Below are 1,311 nucleotides of genomic sequence, written 5' to 3' on the forward strand. Positions count from 1 at the left end.
CGTGCCTGGGAGAAAGTGGCTAGGGCGAACTCGGACTGAGCCCGTTTATTTTAACATTAGCGTGATGTGGTTTTATTTATATATGTAAAATAATGGCTAGCTTCTCCCTCGCTAACTTTCGCTTCTCCCTCGCTTTCGCTTTCGCTTCTCCTTTGCCCGCTCGCTTCATCTAATATTCGTTTTAGGGTTGTTAGAGAATTGTTAATCTAGTTTTTAGATTTGAGAAATCGTTTTAGGGTTGTTAGAGAATTGTTAATCTAGGTTTTAGTGTTTTAGATTGTTGTTAAACAGTTTCTTCCTCGTATATTATCAGTGTGTGTGGTGTTTGGTTTGTTGATAATGATAGGTATGAAGATGTGCAACAAGGAAAATCTGGACAGATTCATACCGAACAGATCAGCAATGGACTTCGACTTTGCTCATCATGCCATCACCGATGCCGCCGGCGGCAAAAAAGCAGAAAAAGCTGGCATTGTTGATTTCAGCCTCCAAAGACGCTTACAGGAAAGGTTTGGCGGAAGCTCTGAATCTCAACCGCACCCGTATTCTCGCCTTCAGGAACAAACCTCCTCCTCTCCATCATTACTCTTCTCCTCCTCCTCCTCTTCACCAACAGCCCCGACGACGACGACATATTCCTCTTTCTTGTCGGAAAGAGTTGGACGCTCCTGGAATTCTTGATGACTTCTGCCTTTCTCACAACGTCTTAGCCATTGCCCTGGGCCACACTCTTTACCTCTGGGATGCTTCTACCGCCTCTGTATCTGAGCTCGTGACCATTGAGGAAGCCAAAGGACCCATCACAAGCATAATCTGGTCGCCTGATGCTTCCTACCTTGCACTTGGCCTCAACAACTCTCAAGTACAGCTCTGGGATTCTTCCTCCAACACCAAGATCAAAACTTTCAAGGGTCTCCACCACTCTGGAGTAGGATCACTTGCGTGGAACAACAACATCCTCACAACTAGAGGCATGGACGGCAAGATTGTCAACTCCGATGTCAGGATCAGGCCTGTTGTGTGATATGACCAAAAAACTTACTTCCTTTTGACCTAATCTCTCTTAGAGATTAAGGGGAGTTATTGGAACATGAATTTATGTGGAATTTGATGATTTTAATAGTTGAGAGGATTTTACAAGTTAACTAGATTCGACAAATTTTATCAAATACTTTTACATAGATTTTCATTACTTGTGTATAGAATTCTATTGATTGTTATTAACTTTTAAAGTAAAAAATTAATGGTGGTAGAAAAAAAAAAGAAAAAAAAATCATTTCAATTAAGACAATTCTTAAACAACTTTTAAAA

At 41.1% G+C, this 1,311-nt stretch overlaps 1 protein-coding gene across 1 annotated transcript; it reads left to right on the top strand.

Annotated features, from left to right (window-relative positions):
- The first annotated feature begins 436 nt into the window (after window positions 1–436).
- Window positions 437–1,024, top strand: LOC106321809 (cell division cycle 20.2, cofactor of APC complex-like). Its single transcript, XM_013760045.1, has one exon. It carries the CDS (start codon window positions 437–439, stop codon window positions 1,022–1,024), a length of 588 nt encoding a protein of 195 aa, XP_013615499.1.
- Window positions 1,025–1,311: the final 287 nt, after the last annotated feature.

Source organism: Brassica oleracea, unplaced genomic scaffold, assembly GCF_000695525.1.
Source record: "Brassica oleracea var. oleracea cultivar TO1000 unplaced genomic scaffold, BOL UnpScaffold03104, whole genome shotgun sequence".
Taxonomy (NCBI): Eukaryota; Viridiplantae; Streptophyta; class Magnoliopsida; order Brassicales; family Brassicaceae; genus Brassica; species Brassica oleracea.